At 33.8% G+C, this 14260-nt stretch overlaps 1 protein-coding gene across 1 annotated transcript in view; it reads right to left on the reverse strand.

Moving 5' to 3' along the window:
• The window catches only part of LOC108741275 (probable chitinase 10), an 86273-nt gene extending 72270 nt beyond the window's left edge, over positions 1 to 14003 (reverse strand). Inside the window, exon 1 of the mRNA XM_025976492.1 lies at positions 13512 to 14003. Within this exon, the coding sequence (XP_025832277.1) occupies positions 13512 to 13514 (3 nt within the window). The 5' untranslated portion in view covers positions 13515 to 14003. The remainder of the gene's footprint in view (positions 1 to 13511) is intronic.
• Positions 14004 to 14260: the final 257 nt, after the last annotated feature.

The following is a 14260-nucleotide window of genomic DNA, read 5'->3' on the forward strand; positions in this document are numbered from 1 at the left end:
GCCGGAAGGTAGGGCGGAAGGCCCTTTTCAGCCTGCTTTCAGGAATCGTGGGAATGGGTGGGTGGTGGTTCGGGTGAGAAAGATGAGACGGACGAAATGAAGACAGAAGAGAGTGAAAGATTATCTGTGGATATTACTGCCTCAGAATTTGCTTTTGATCCAAGGAAACCACAGAAAAACTTGAACCAAGGCAGACGGACCCGGTATGGAACCGGCGTTCTCCCGAATGCTAAGCTATGGTCTAGACTTCTAGACCATCCCGCTCGGTCCAAAACTAGAATATTCCACATCCTTACCTAGTCTACCTTTAGTCTTCCTAACTCCAGTTTCTGCTTCTTATATGTCTGACTAGGAGAGACCTGAGAAGGAGAAGAACCTAACCTAACCTAACCTATCTCGCCTATTTCTTATTGACTTACATAGAGTTCTCTGTTTTCCTATTCTTTCTGTTACCCCTTCATTTCTAATCTTCTCTATCCACGGTATCCTCATCATTCGCCTGTAACGCCACATTTCGAACGCTTCTAACCTTTTCTTTTCCACGGCGCCCACCGTCCATGTTTTGCACCCGTACAACACCGCGCTCCAAACATACACCTTTGACAATCTTTTTCGGATTTTTAAATTAACCGTTCGCGAGTATAGAAGTGACTTCTTTTTATTGAAGGCGACTCGACCCTGCGGTATCCTCTGCGTTATATCCTTACTATTCCTTCCGTCCTAACTTATCTAGATTTCTAGATGCTTAAATCGACCACTTCTTCTAATTTTTCGTCTGCTATCTTTATATTCGCTCTTTCCCTACTTTTTTCCTCCCTTGTAAACCAGTATCTTTGTTTTGCTTTTATTTATTTTCATACTATACTGTTTGGTCAACACCTCTTCTATTTTATTTAAGGCTAACTCTAACTCCTCTTTGCTATTGTTATCTGTAAAACTAGAATGGCCTCCCGCGTTCATCTATTTCTTCTAATAATTCTTTTAATAGATCTTCCCCTAATAGTTCTTCCTCCCTTTTCCCATCCTTTTCTGTACCATTCGAGTTAAGATTATTGACGCATGGGAAGTTAAGCTAATTGTTCTAAATGTCTCTCTTTTTAAGTATGGCTACTACCACGTTCCGTTTATAATCTTCTGGAACTTTCCCCGTCTCGTAAATGTGACTAACTAGCTTAGACATATAATCTCTAACCTCTTCTTGTCCTGTATGCTTTAGAATTTCCGCCTGTATCCCATCTATACCTGGCGCTTTAAGTTTTTTAATGCTACATCGAACTCTTATCTCATTATGGGATAACCTAGCTCCCATATCTCCACACTATCTTCCTTCTCTAATATATTTCTTTGTTGTTTATTAATATCATAATATAATACTACTAATGTCGAGAGATTTTGACTCAAATGAGCAGTATTTAATGTTTCTTTAAATTGCAGCTGACAGCTCTGATCAAAGACTGCTTAAAAGAAATATAGCGATCATTAATACTCTGTAATTATTGAGAATCGTTATGGTCAGTTCCATGATCTCGAGGGCAGCAATGTGCCTGACCTGAACTAATAGTTACGATGCAAAAAATTGCTATTCTATCGAATGGAGTCATCAGCAAATCTAGGTACCTAATATCGCAGAAAGAAGAAGTTGCATGGTCATTATTTACTCATAGGATCATAATAGCGATCAATAGACGACCGGTACACGTTCTTATAATAATCGTGGCCAATAAACACCAAGTTCTTATGGGAATTGAGGTCATTGTATTCAGATTCACTTTTTAGTCTTTTGTAGATGGGTTCTTTGTCCTCAATATGGAAAAACATTTGACCGATAGTCGGTTTTATACCAGCAATTTTTCTTAGCAAGTGGTGCAACTACCTATAATAACAAGGTACCTATTTAGTTTTTAAGACTTTTATGGTGGATTTAAGTATTGTCGATTGCATAATAATAGACAATAAAGTAAAGAAAAAGTGGATAAGTGTTTTTCTAAGAAAAAATTGGTTGTAATGTTGGTTGTAACAGCTGGAGGCACTGTAGAATGCATTTCGTCATAGTCCCACAACGTAGGGGATATAAGAAGAGTCCCCAAAATGTACCCTAGATAACGAGCCGTCAATGATTAAGAACAGTTACCGCTTTACCTTATCAGCTTTCGACGAAACACACATACCTATTCGTGACCTTCGCAACAGCTGATACGTAGACAAGCCAATTGTACGTAATGATTAGTACTCGTTAGCGTTTGATTGAAAACGTATTACCACAAAACACAAAAATAAGTTGACTGTTGAATCAAGCAAAAACCAATGTATTCACATGCAGACATGGGTCACATATGGACGGTGTAATGGGAATACACCGGCGGTATCATGCAAATACAAGTTAAAGTCATCATTGCCGGAGCAGTTGGGGTTTTCGGTAAGGTCTTTACCCCCACATTTATGTATGTCACTTAGTGGTGCGAGATGACTCATTCTACTTCTTTTCCCTTAATTTTTCCGGAGTAAGTACTAATCAGATTTAGTATATTGCAAAAACGAAGGTTTTCAAAGGGATGAGAAAAAAGCTCGAAATATTTCGAAGTGATAAGCAGCTCATGAGAAACGAGAAATTTCGAAATTGATTTCCTATTGTTGGTAACAAGATTCTCTTGTTAAACGATTAAAAACTCTGCCAGTTGCCACACATTTAGCAAGATAAAAAAGTAGGTACATATTAAGTGCATACAAAGTATCAAACCGGTCGGTTATTACTACAACTACAACACACAATTATTTCTCGTTTTTTCTGGTCTACTTACCTACAAACTGCAACCTTTCAAAATGTTCTTATTAAATACGACTCGCTTCTGATTTATATATGCAGCAATTCTTGTTCACAGACAAAGTAAAATACCATGGTTTATGAATTCAGCAACACAAATACTATTATTTATTGGACTGTATTTTCGGTTTCCATATATAATGCAGTATATACAATAAGCACTGCTTAACCCGGTTGTGACGAACACGAAGGAGTTGAGAATTTGTTCGTTATAGCCGGGCGTTAATGGCGATTTTCATTAATATCTTAGCCAATTAAGAACTTTTATAAAACTGAATTTGTTTAAAAAATATTTTTGTTCGTTAAAACTAAGCGTTAATTATAACCTTACTTCGTTATAGTATAATTCGACTGTACTTGTTTTTCATAAAATTGAAAATAATGAAGTTTTGACTTCTTGAATGTTTCTAAGATTTTTTATCTTTTCCAATTTGTAACATTTTTATTGAGTACTAGAGTACTTAATAGATATATAGACGACAAATTTCAGACACATTCATTTTAAAATGAAAGCTAAATGAGGAAGTTATTGATGTTCTGAAGCTCGTTGTTTACCCAATGTAAGCAGCGGAAGGAATTATTGTTTTATCGATTTATGGTTTATTATTTTATACTTTTGTTAATATTGTGCATGAATGCAATTGGTACAGTAACCAATGCAATAAGTACAGACGTGTCCGATTTATTTGCGTCAAAAGTTTGCAATGGATTCAAAACCAGTCGTTACTACACCTGTTTGAAGTCATTATCTGAACAGTACCTGCGCAAACAACCATATTTGAGTAAACTTTATGTAGGTACCTACAAACATTTCATTTCGCTTTCGTCCTTATATTTTATTCATGAAAGTTAATTCAAGGTTGGTCAGTTACGGCCACAAGACAAGATAGCCTTTGGATAGAGCTGTAAATCGTTTCCAGAAGTGAATATGTCTTTACTCTGATTTGTTTTTTAAATTAAGCCGATTATTCAATAACTACCGTTACAAACTGTGGGTTCCTAAATCAGAAATAGAAAACCTGAAACTCAAATGATTACTGGGTATCTAAAGGACGTATCTTATCACTCTTTTGTACCGAAGAAGAACAATCACTCTAATGTAAATTTGTCCTTCGTGATAGACCATCTGATATTATTACAGATTAATTAGTAATAGAGGAAGTGTCTGGTGTTTCAATGGGGCATTAAATGGTGTTAAAAAAGTTGGTCAATATTTATGTGACTATTACGACCATTCTCGACTGATTTTGGTGATTATGTCGATTCCTATGGATTCTAAGATATTTAATGAGAATTTTTCCAATAGCACTTGAAAGAAAAGTTGCAATTAAACGTTTGTTGAGTAGAAATATTGAAACAATATCAAAATGAACCTGGTATTCAAATTAAAACGCTGGACTTAGTTGGAATCGAGTTTTAGGCATATGTTTAAAATTAAAGAAAAATGTTGATTAACTTTGACCATCCCTGGCGGAGGACCGTCTCTATTTGAATAAAATTATTTTTCTTCTTTATATTTATATTTAAAACAAAAGTTATGTCAGCTACTCAGTTTTCACAAATTCAGTAAGATTTGTGACTCAAGAACCATAGCATATCGAATGTTCACAGGGTTTAACTTTTTAAAGAATAGTTTGGGAGAGATTTACGAAATAAAATCGGAACCAGGGTGCGATAAGTATTTGAGATAGATGCAGATTCAATTTGGAAATAAGGACACCTTCTAAAAAGACTTGTTCTAGTCGAAAACTGGAGAAAAAATGATTCGATAGGCAAAAATTAACCCTAAGATCAATGTTTTTAGAATGATTGACAATGTGAGGTTATGTACGTCGTATTTGTAGCCGATCATTTAAGTCTTCGATTTTTAAGGCTTGACAAACTACATTAATCATAAATTCACTTAGTTCAACAAGTTAAACAATACTTAAAAAAAGGAAATTTAGCTTATCAATTGGTGTCAGAGTATTTACTTAAATCTGTTATAATGTGAATGTTACAGATGATGTAATACGTTAAAATTTATAAATTTGATTCTTCTTTAACACCAGAACGTGACTATGTTGAGTTTCTAACTAATCGGGGGCTTATAGTTAATAATCAATTGCAAAATTTATTTCGAGCAAACAATTAAATACATAAGAAGGCGTTGATAAATGTTAATCAAAACGTAACAAAATAAGTAAAATTTTTGAAATTTTAAAACCAGTCACTATTATTACAATTGAATTACTTCAATTTTGCAGAAATTCTATTCATATTGAACCACCACGGGTGCATGTATTGTGATAATGATAAGTCACTTATTTGTTTGAATAACATTAGATAGGTACGTACTATACCCATTAAATGGACTAATGGTTCAACAAATCATTCGTAGAAATGCAATTAGAAAGTTGAACAACAATACTAATACTTGATAATGATTGAAGGAAACTGAACTTTGGTAACTGCTGTAGTAACATAAAGCCAAAACATTACGTGCTAACCGTATAGACGTTTAAATAGTAATTGTACATGCGGTTTTGGCCTTTCTATAACACTTTATTGAATTTAATGGTTAATAATTGAACTTTTTTAACATACCGTTACCGTTTTACCGATCTTTTCTTTATTAGCTGGGTACGAAATCACTTATTACTTCAGTTTAAAATAAAGCCATTTATTTTGACGCAACTACTATTATCATAATAACAATGGCGTGTTATCCTTAAGGTCCTTGAGGGTCGCGTTTCTATATGTACTAATGTTAGAAAAGGAAAATACTCCTCTAACCATTTATTTTGCCGTACATAATAATTTGTTTTAATATCATAAAACTTCTATTTAAAATTGTATTAAACAGTATTGGGATCCGTCAAATGGGCATACACCATCTGGTGGCGTAATTCATAACTCGAATGAGGGAAAAATTTACATAAGAACTGTGCACGCAAATTGTAAAATTGTTTATTAAAATAATAAAACACGTTAAAGAAGTAAAAATTTTTTTGATGATGGAGTCGACGAAGTTTTCTTCTAAAGTTAAATCAAATAAACAGTTAATATGTTCAGTGAAAAGCTGCAATATCACTTTAGTCATAGATCTTCACTCTTCACCTACATTAACTATACTTAACAACCATTTTATATATGTAAAAAATATATTCGGAAAATTAGAGAAAAAGTAAACTAATAGAAGCTTGGATGAAAGCACTAGATATCAAAGAAGTGAATTCCGGAATAAACATTTGTTCACGTCATTTTAATGCACATGATTATATTTCAGGAAGTATTTACCATCAGCCATAACCTTAATATTTAAAACTAGAATCATACTAAAATTATAAAGTGAGAAATTATTTATTCCTGTGTAATTGATTTAACACAATTCTAATGATACGATATAAGTATTTTGAGATTAAAAACCTACCTGCTGCAATACAACAAAGTTGCAATAATGTGTTTGCAACGTTCTCTTAAATCGGCTTTGCACGGCAAGTCATTGATATGATATTGCTTAAATCACCCAGAATCACCTCACCAATTATATAATGTGAATCACTTTTTGAATCCGAAGTTTGTAAAAAGTAGACAGTAAACTTGACGGAATTTGTTATTTCCGAATTTTATAATGTGATTGGCATTAAAAACACGCTCACCTTCAACGAAATTTCCTTTCCGAGGCTTTGTGTCAGCCCAATCACATATTGTGTCAATACTTATCATTTTATCGTAATTTAAAAACTTGGAAATTGCACGGTACACTATAGGAACTACGATAAATTTTCCCTAATCGGCGCCATGTTTTTAGGCTCCTCTCATTTGACGGATCCCAATACTATATGCGTCAAAGACGTAGGACAATTAACGTTAGATTTAAGGAACATTTGGAATGTATTTTATTGCTTAAGTTTCTATATTTTGTGTAAGTAGGTTACTTGTAGCCACAAAAATCGTTTTAGGCATCAATATTATCAACTTTTGCGTGGTATGATATCGCTACTAGTTTTTATATTTATTCTTCACAGTGTATGCGATATTGAATTAAAATTTCCTACCAGTAAACCGGAAAAGGTCGTGCCAGTTGTATTTGTCACGTTCAAAGTCGTGAAAAGATTTTATTAAAATACTTACAAAGAATAACTTGACTGCCTGGTTCGTTTAATAGTTTTTCTTTTCTGTTTATTTCTTTTTAATTCAACTATAGGTACAAACAAAAACCGAAATTAAAACTTTTTAATAGTGGACCGTATCATAAAATAGCGAATTCCTCGAATATTTTCCAAGTTCTATTTTACAGATTCTGACGCCTCTCAAAGGATGCATTATCCCTCAAGAAGAAGGGCAATATATAAATAACATTTCAACCTTTCCCTGCTCGGAATTCCATTACGGGTCGCTGAATATGTAGAGTGTAATGTATTCTTTTTCCCTAAAGTGCCTTTCCTGCATGCCTTTTAAATCTTCAAAGGTTTGTATGTAATAAGTGTTAACCTGAATAACTGCTTAGGAGAGAATAAAAAAGGGTGTGTGAAATTACACAAATGCAGTAGAAGTAATAAATACTTACATTCTGTATATACATATTTGTGTAGCCAATATACAACTACGTAATAACTGGTAGATTCATTTACACAATGTTTTCCGTTACAGTTGACAGTTGCCATAGATAGTTACCGCTAACAGTTGTGAGATGCGCGCGCAACTTCCGTTGCATGCTAATGTTTTACTCTACAACAGGAAAGAGTGGAGGTATTTCTTCCACCGGTGACGATGATGATGGAGATGATTATACGATACTTACACCCTGTTAATTAATTTAGGACAAGTGGCATTTATTGTCTTTTAATGGTGTCAAAAATAGCTTTACATGAAAATAAATAAAAGTAAAACAAAATTACTGGCGCGCAAGGGAAGAAAAAATACGGAAAGAGCGAATGTAAAGACAGAAGACGAAAGATTAGAAGAAGTGGCTGATTGTAGGTATCTAGGAAGTCAGATAAGTCAGGACGGAAAGAGTAGTAGGGATATAAAGCAGAGGATAGCGCAGGGTCGAGTTGCCTTCAATAAAAAGAAGTCATTTCTATGCTTGCCAACAATTATTTTAGAAATTCGAAAAGGATTGTTAAAGGTATATGATTGGACCGGCGCTGTATGGGTGCGAAACATGAAAGATTAGAAGCATTCGAAATGTGGTGTTACCGGCGAATGATGAGGATACCGTGGATAGAAAAAGTTAGAAATGAAGAGGTATTAGAAATAATAGGAGAACGGAGGACTCTATGGAAGTTAATAAAAACTAGGCGAGATAGGTTGGTAGGACACCTTCTCAAGCATGAAATCTAGCCAGAGACATATTAGAGGCAGAGACAGGAGTTAAGATGAGTAGAGGTAGACCTAGATTAGATTACTGTTCGCAAACAGTTAAGAATATGAGACGTTTTAATTTTAGGGAAATGCTCAGGAGTGAAGGTGCGCGTCCAATCAGTCTTAGGACTGACGACCTTGTGAGAATGATGAAGGGTGTCAGAAAGGTAATAAATACCTTCTTAGATGAGCCAACAGAAATGGGATAGAGCTTGTAGTTCGACGATGTATTTTTAGTTTTATCTATAAATTTATATCTAAGTACTCTTTAGAAATGACCTTTAATAAATCTTCCGATTGAAACTTTTACTTTTACCCACTAATTATGGTTAATGTGACTTGTAATTTTTTGTTGCATTAATAATATCGTTGGCTGAGTACAGATACCATGTCAACTGTTTCAAAAGTGAACTTATTTCTAACGTGGCAGGTAATAAATTACCCAAGCCATGTGCAAAATTGGGTCACACATTGCGTTATCGTTATCGGTTAAAACACGATTCTTATTGGATCTTGTCGTCTATTCTCGCAACATGACAAATCTGCGCGATTCGGTCGAAAATGAAAGTAATGATCGGGGTTGAAGGTAAAATAATAGCGAAAGGACGAAGTCTTTGACTTGTTTGTCACGGAAAACAAAATAATGCAACGAATATTGCAAGGTCTTTGACTTGGCACCACATGTGAATGTGACCGGTTCATCTCGCAATGGCCTTTACGACTCACATATTCAGCGACCGACGTATCTCGAGAGATCTTTTCGCTCATAACGATTTTTATCCAAATGAAGATCTCGACCAAAAATGGAATATCTGTTAGCTTTGTCTTTACATACAGGGTGTCTGCAGAGATAAAGGCTCACGGTAACAGGAAGATAAAATATCTCAAGGTCCAAAGGAAGTATCTCTCCAATATTTTAAGTAATTTATAATAGTTGTGGATACTAATAAATAATCATAATCTGCATACTTTTTAATAAGAAGATGATTTTTTATATCGTCTTTAATGCTCGTTTTATGAGTCCAGCAAAAGGGGCAAATGATTAGTATGCTTAGACTGCAGATGATATAGAAGTTTTAGCATCTAGCAAGAATGAGTTACAGATAGCTTTAAATATAATGGAAGCGGTATTGACAAAACAGTATTGTATGAAAACAAATAAAAGTAACACAAAAATACTGGCAGGTAAGGGTAGAAAAAGTAGGGAGAGAGCGAATATAAAGATAGGAGACGAAAAATTAAAAAATGTGGTTGATTTTCGGTACCTAGGAAGTCAGATAAATCAGGACGGAAGGAGTAGTAGGGATATAAAGTATAAAGCAGAGAATAGCGCAGGGTCGAGTCGAGACTTCTATGCTTGCGAACGATTAAATAAGAAATGTGAAAAAGATTGGTAAAGGTGTATGTTCGGAATGCGGCGCTGTACAGGTGCGAAACATGGACGGTAGGCGCTGTGGAAAAGAAAAGGCTATAAGCGTTCGAAATGTGGTGTTACTGGCGAATGGTGATACCGGGGATAGAGAAGATTTGAAATGAAGAGATATTAGAAAGAGTAGGAGAACAGAGGACTCTATGGAAGTCAATAAGAAATGGGCAAGATTTGTTGGTACGAAATAGTCTAGCATTTTCATTTTGCTTTGAAAGTTTTCGGAGTATCTCTTCTTCTTTCACTTCCACCGCATCATCAGTTGACAAAAACTTTTCTAAATAACTGCGAAAGATACTAAAACAATTTCTCGTTTTTGAATTATTTGTTTAATAACTGAACCTAAAATTACTTTTCTTATCAATAGAAATAAGTTGAGTATCCGATTTGGATCAGATACCCGATTTGGATCTGGCACTTTTTCAGGATTCGGCTGGGTACCGGACAATGACGCTAGTGGGACCAGGCAATTTTACCAGAGGAAAAGAAAAAACAAACACCAGCAATAAACAAAAATTTACCTAACGAAAATTGTTAAAATTAAGATTATACTGCAGATTTTATTGTTTACAAAAATTATAAGCTCTACTCAACGGTTTCAACTCAGCTATATCGTTGAAAATCCGCCGACCAAGAATTAAAATTTTATTGATTTAATATTTAAATGATTTTTTGAACGGGACTTATCAGTTTTCTGTTATTCTGTTATTGAATATAAAAAAAAACGAAGAATATCGCTTATTTAAAATTTTATTTAAAAAATATATTATACCAGCTCGTTATTTTTAACAAGCGTAATGTAGGTACGGCAACAAAGGGAACAAAAAAAATTTTGATTAGCATCGTTTGCCTGCTGGAGACTGAAAGATGTAACATAAATAAAAAGCTTTAGGTACGGATTTTGTTCTTGTGAGCTCCAGAGCTCCAACCAAACAATAATTTACCGAAAGGGTGCTGTTGTGGCGAAATTGAATATTTTCTGGAGAATGCGTGTGGGTGTGGTTAAGACACGGTGCCACGCAATAAATTTCTGTAATCGTGTGGTTGACCTTAAGTTTAGCAAAACCGAAATGCTTTAATGAAATGAGCTCGGACAATCGGAATAAATAACACCCATTTAGGGACTAACCATTGTCGAGTTATGATTATTACTAAATTAAATTTATAACCGATTACGGGCCCTGCTACTTTGTTGCAAATTGTCGCAAACAAATGAATCGTATCGTATTAATTATATGGTAAGCCTACTGTACTACACAAAACTCTGTTCAGTTGGTTGTTGCAGCTTTTCCTTGTTGATTTGATTTTACAGGGTGTTTCTTAAATTACTAGCAAGTTCTGGTAGGGGTTAACCAAATGCAAGAGGGAATCACATGATGGTAGCAAAGGTGCGTTATTAAGGGACAGAAAATTTTCTAAGACAACTAGAAGTAGTTGCAATCTGACGCCGGCCCTGGTCGTGAATTGCCAACTTACAGAGAAATTGTGATAACAACTAAGCAGCTACATCGACGGAGAATGTAAACACCACTGACACTTGACTGTACTTTCAAATACGTTTTTTTAGAAAACGGTGGTCCTTCAAACCACAAAACGTTTACTTAATTTGTTTGTTTTACAGTGCTCTATCACCTCGTGCAAGCTTGCCACTTGTTTTAGAAAGACACTGTATATCAACATTTAGCTATCTACTTTGCGTTAGTTCGATAATATTATAAACAAAAGAAGCAAAACAAAAAAAGAGATCAAAGCGATTATAGATTAACTGTATTCAATTTGTAAAAATAATCGATTTTTATTGTAAAAGAAGTGGGACAGGCTCATATCGACGGCATTGATTGAATAGAAAAGTAAAACGATCGCGGCTGGAAATTTTAAAGGATTACGACAATGGTGACTTTAACTTCGATAAATCAATAATCGAAACAATCGATTAGTTCTTTAAATTTAATAATCGTTTAGCGCTAATTACCTTGTATCAATAGGTTCTTCCAAAATGTAGATTTCAACAGGACAAACAGACATATGACAATACCGCGGTTTACGTTTATCAGTACAGAACTCAAGATCAAAATCCAATTAAGGAAAATGGCAATTACAACACACCTATCTAATTAATAATAACCAGAAAATTTTAAAGTTTTTAAAGTGTTAATTAGTTTTATGATGAAATATATGTAAAGGTAGAAAATATAAACCTCATTCTTTATTTTTATTTTTAGTTGCCTTTTGGCAAAAAACTACTAAAGTCCTTTTGAGGAGTTTATATCCCTATATATCTTCAATAACTCTAAAATAATACGTAAAACTTTGACGAGTTTTTAATGACGTGGTAGTTATTAAAGCTAGATATAATACACATGTTGGGCATTTTAAACAGTCATTAAAGCTCCATGTAAAGCTTTTTAGCACCTAATTATTAAGAGTAGTAATATGTCTGCCAGCAACACTAAAATGTTTTATTTTTGTAATTTAGACACCTACTAGTTTATTATTATTGTGAAATTATTTGACCTAAGGGTGTACAACGTCCACCAATTAATATCTATCTATTACAAATAAACGTACTTATTTAAAGTTGTTTTATGACAACAGGACCTATTATTATTGATGTAAAAAACAATAATTGTTTCGTTTTAATTGCCCACTTAGTAATCTGTTAGGAGTAATTATTTACGTAGATGGATAATCAAACGAAATAATAACAACAAACTTTATAATTATATTATCTATAAATTATCTACAAAATTCAAATAATATTTAAACGTATTGTTTCATGTACATATTTTTCTCGATCGATTGAAAGCAGAGCGGGGCGAAGAAGCAAAAAGAGCTCCAAGCCCTAAAGTTAAACTTAAAAATATACTTTATCTAAAGGACATTAGCCCTTGAAACCCTAATTAAATTTTAAAATTTGAATTATCAATGACATCGAACGCAATTAGATTCAAATACCTCTGCATATTGATATAGGGCCTGTTGGTTGTGGTCTGAGATTGATTTATATCTACACGAGCGGTAATATAAGTCCTTCATTATCTGCCCTATTATCCGTTTGCTATTTTCTATCCATGATTATTTTACATTGAAATTTGTTAACCCAAAATATAGTCAAATAATAAAAATTGGACAGATATGCTAAGGGTTTAACTGATAAAAAGATGCAGGTCAATAAAATTGATTTTATGAAGTAAATTTTCACTTAAGTATATTACTTACGATATATCCTCAATAATAACAATTATTGAATCTAGATCATCGAAAGTATAACGTTCATAATAGTTTTTGAGAAATATTCTGTAAAGTTCAGTTGTTTGTTTTTATAATGTCTAATTTGTTTCAGTCTAAAAATAGATACTGTAACTATTTAATCTATAAAATGGCACAAATATCAAAAAATTTAGAAATCATCTGTATTTGAGTTTCATTCGAGAATGTCATACATTTATGTAGTCGTAAAAAAATCATTAGAAAGTTTATGAGGTTTTTGTGATATTTAAAACCATATTTCGTATCAAAAATTTATTCTCAGTAAAACTTTGTTTTGAAATAGTTTTTAGAAAGACAAAATAATTATTGAAACAAAGGTCGCTATGCATAAAGCACATATTGGTGAAAGAAAAACCATTAAATATATATTTCAATTTTTAATTACCTTTACGTATCTATAGATGACAATAATTTGAATTATCCATTATTACAGATAAAACCTTTGAGATTTTCGAAAAAAAATTTAGAAACTCATAATGGCATTCAAATTTTTATTTAAAGATACTTAAACTTTATCATCATGGCGAATCAGAATTCATTAAAGAAATATTTTATATGAGAATTTTTTCATTTTGTTATTCCATCAAAATGTTATTGTTAGATATTCAAGAACTCAAAAATTAAAAAAAAAGAAAATTAACTCACCATTGTCGTAATCCTTTAAAATTTCCAGCTGCGATCGTAATCCTGATGCACTGTCAGTAATTCAAAGTTGCGCGCGTTGCAAGTCGCACACTTGATGCACACCGCGATTTCAGTAATTGTTTTCGCACTTAAGCGCGAGATTCAAATTGTCCGCAACGTCGTCGAAGAACTGCGGCTTTGATACTCATTTGGAGCAAAATTGGTTCAGCATCGATATCCCCCCAAAAAGGCACCACTCTTCTAGTACATTTTCCTTTCCTATTCAACCGATGCCGACGACGTTAGTCGGTCTCTTTTCATTTATAATAATAAGTCACCGAGTCTTGTATTCGAAAGTTGTTGTTGCTCTCTCGGTCTAAGGATGACGTCGTCTCGTTTTGTCGAAGGCCTACATATAACTAACTACTACTTTGACCACTTTACCTTTCTTTGCTTGGCTACTAATCAAAGAAGTAAGAACAACAGACGGTGACGGACGTTTGTCTACGGCACACGCACTTGGGTACAACTTCCAGAAAGCATTTGCTGGTGGTTACAAGTCGACGACGAGAAAGTTGCCAAGGCGAAGAATGGATTTTCGTACGTGTCGGACATACAAATTGCTAGATACTGGAGGAAAGAAGTTTCTTTACCTCATTTTTGGCCTGTCGTCCGCGTACGTATGTCCGTATGTCGGGTGTCGTAAACAATGTGCCTACATATTCTTTTGATAGTTATAAAATACTGTTTCATAACTATTTTGTCATAAC

Source organism: Agrilus planipennis, unplaced genomic scaffold (assembly GCF_000699045.2).
Source record: "Agrilus planipennis isolate EAB-ADULT unplaced genomic scaffold, Apla_2.0 scaffold21, whole genome shotgun sequence".
Taxonomy (NCBI): Eukaryota; Metazoa; Arthropoda; class Insecta; order Coleoptera; family Buprestidae; genus Agrilus; species Agrilus planipennis.